Source organism: Salpingoeca rosetta (genome assembly GCF_000188695.1).
Source record: "Salpingoeca rosetta unplaced genomic scaffold supercont1.2, whole genome shotgun sequence".
Classification (NCBI taxonomy): Eukaryota; class Choanoflagellata; order Craspedida; family Salpingoecidae; genus Salpingoeca; species Salpingoeca rosetta.
Window position 1 is genome coordinate 1,860,791 of NW_004754932.1, and position 875 is coordinate 1,861,665.

Sequence of the window (875 nt, forward strand, 5' to 3'; positions counted from 1 at the left end):
TCCCCCCCCCCCCAGTTATCAACAAGCACGTGCGTGTTTCGTCTCCCCCCCCCACCAGTTATGCAACAAGCACGTGCGTGTTTCGTCTCCCCCTCCCCCATGTTTCGTCTCCCCCTCCCCCAGTTATGCAACGGGCACGTGCATGTTTCGTCTCCCCCTCCCCCAGTTATGCAACAGGCACGTGCATGTTTCGTCTCCCCCTCCCCCAGTTATGCAACAGGCACGTGCATGTTTCGTCTCCCCCTCCCCCAGTTATGCAACAGGCACGTGCATGTTTCGTCTCCCCCTCCCCCAGTTATGCAACAGGCACGTGCATGTTTCGTCTCCCCCTCCCCCAGTTATGCAACAGGCACGTGCATGTTTAGCGCCACGCAACACACACACACACACACAATCACACACACACACACACAATCACAGGTGCCACGCCGAGAAGTTGGCACGGCACGAGTAGCTCTGCGGTTCCGTGAGCGGCCAGCGGGCGGTTGCGCTGGACATTGTGTGCATGTACGAGCAGCCGCGATGGCTGACGGTTGAGGAGTCGCGGGAGCTGCTGGAGAAGGAGGCGGTGGCGCTGTCGCACACAAAGGCGGAAAAGGCGCGGAGCAAGGCACGCAAGGAGGCAGAGCAGGAAGAGGATGAGGATGATGAGGATGGAGATGAGGATGGTGAGGATGATAAGAAGGACTCCAAGAAGACAGGGAAGAAGAACAACAAGGGCAAGACAAAGGGCAACAAGGTCAGGGGCAACAAGCACAGCAAAGACACCACCAGCACCAACGACGACGATGCAAATGGCGATGATGACGAGGATAAGAAGAGCGAAGGCGATGTGCTGGAAGTGAGCACGACACAACTCGACGGCCCGTGTGACA

The 875-nt window shown here is 58.2% G+C and overlaps 1 protein-coding gene across 1 annotated transcript in view; it reads left to right on the top strand.

The window, feature by feature from the left end:
• Positions 1-339: 339 nt before the first annotated feature.
• The window catches only part of PTSG_00969 (uncharacterized protein), a gene marked incomplete at its 3' end in the record, with an annotated part of 1,835 nt that continues 1,299 nt past the window's right edge, over positions 340-875 (top strand). Inside the window, exon 1 of the mRNA XM_004998384.1 lies at positions 340-841. Within this exon, the coding sequence (XP_004998441.1) occupies positions 506-841 (336 nt within the window). The 5' untranslated portion in view covers positions 340-505. The remainder of the gene's footprint in view (positions 842-875) is intronic.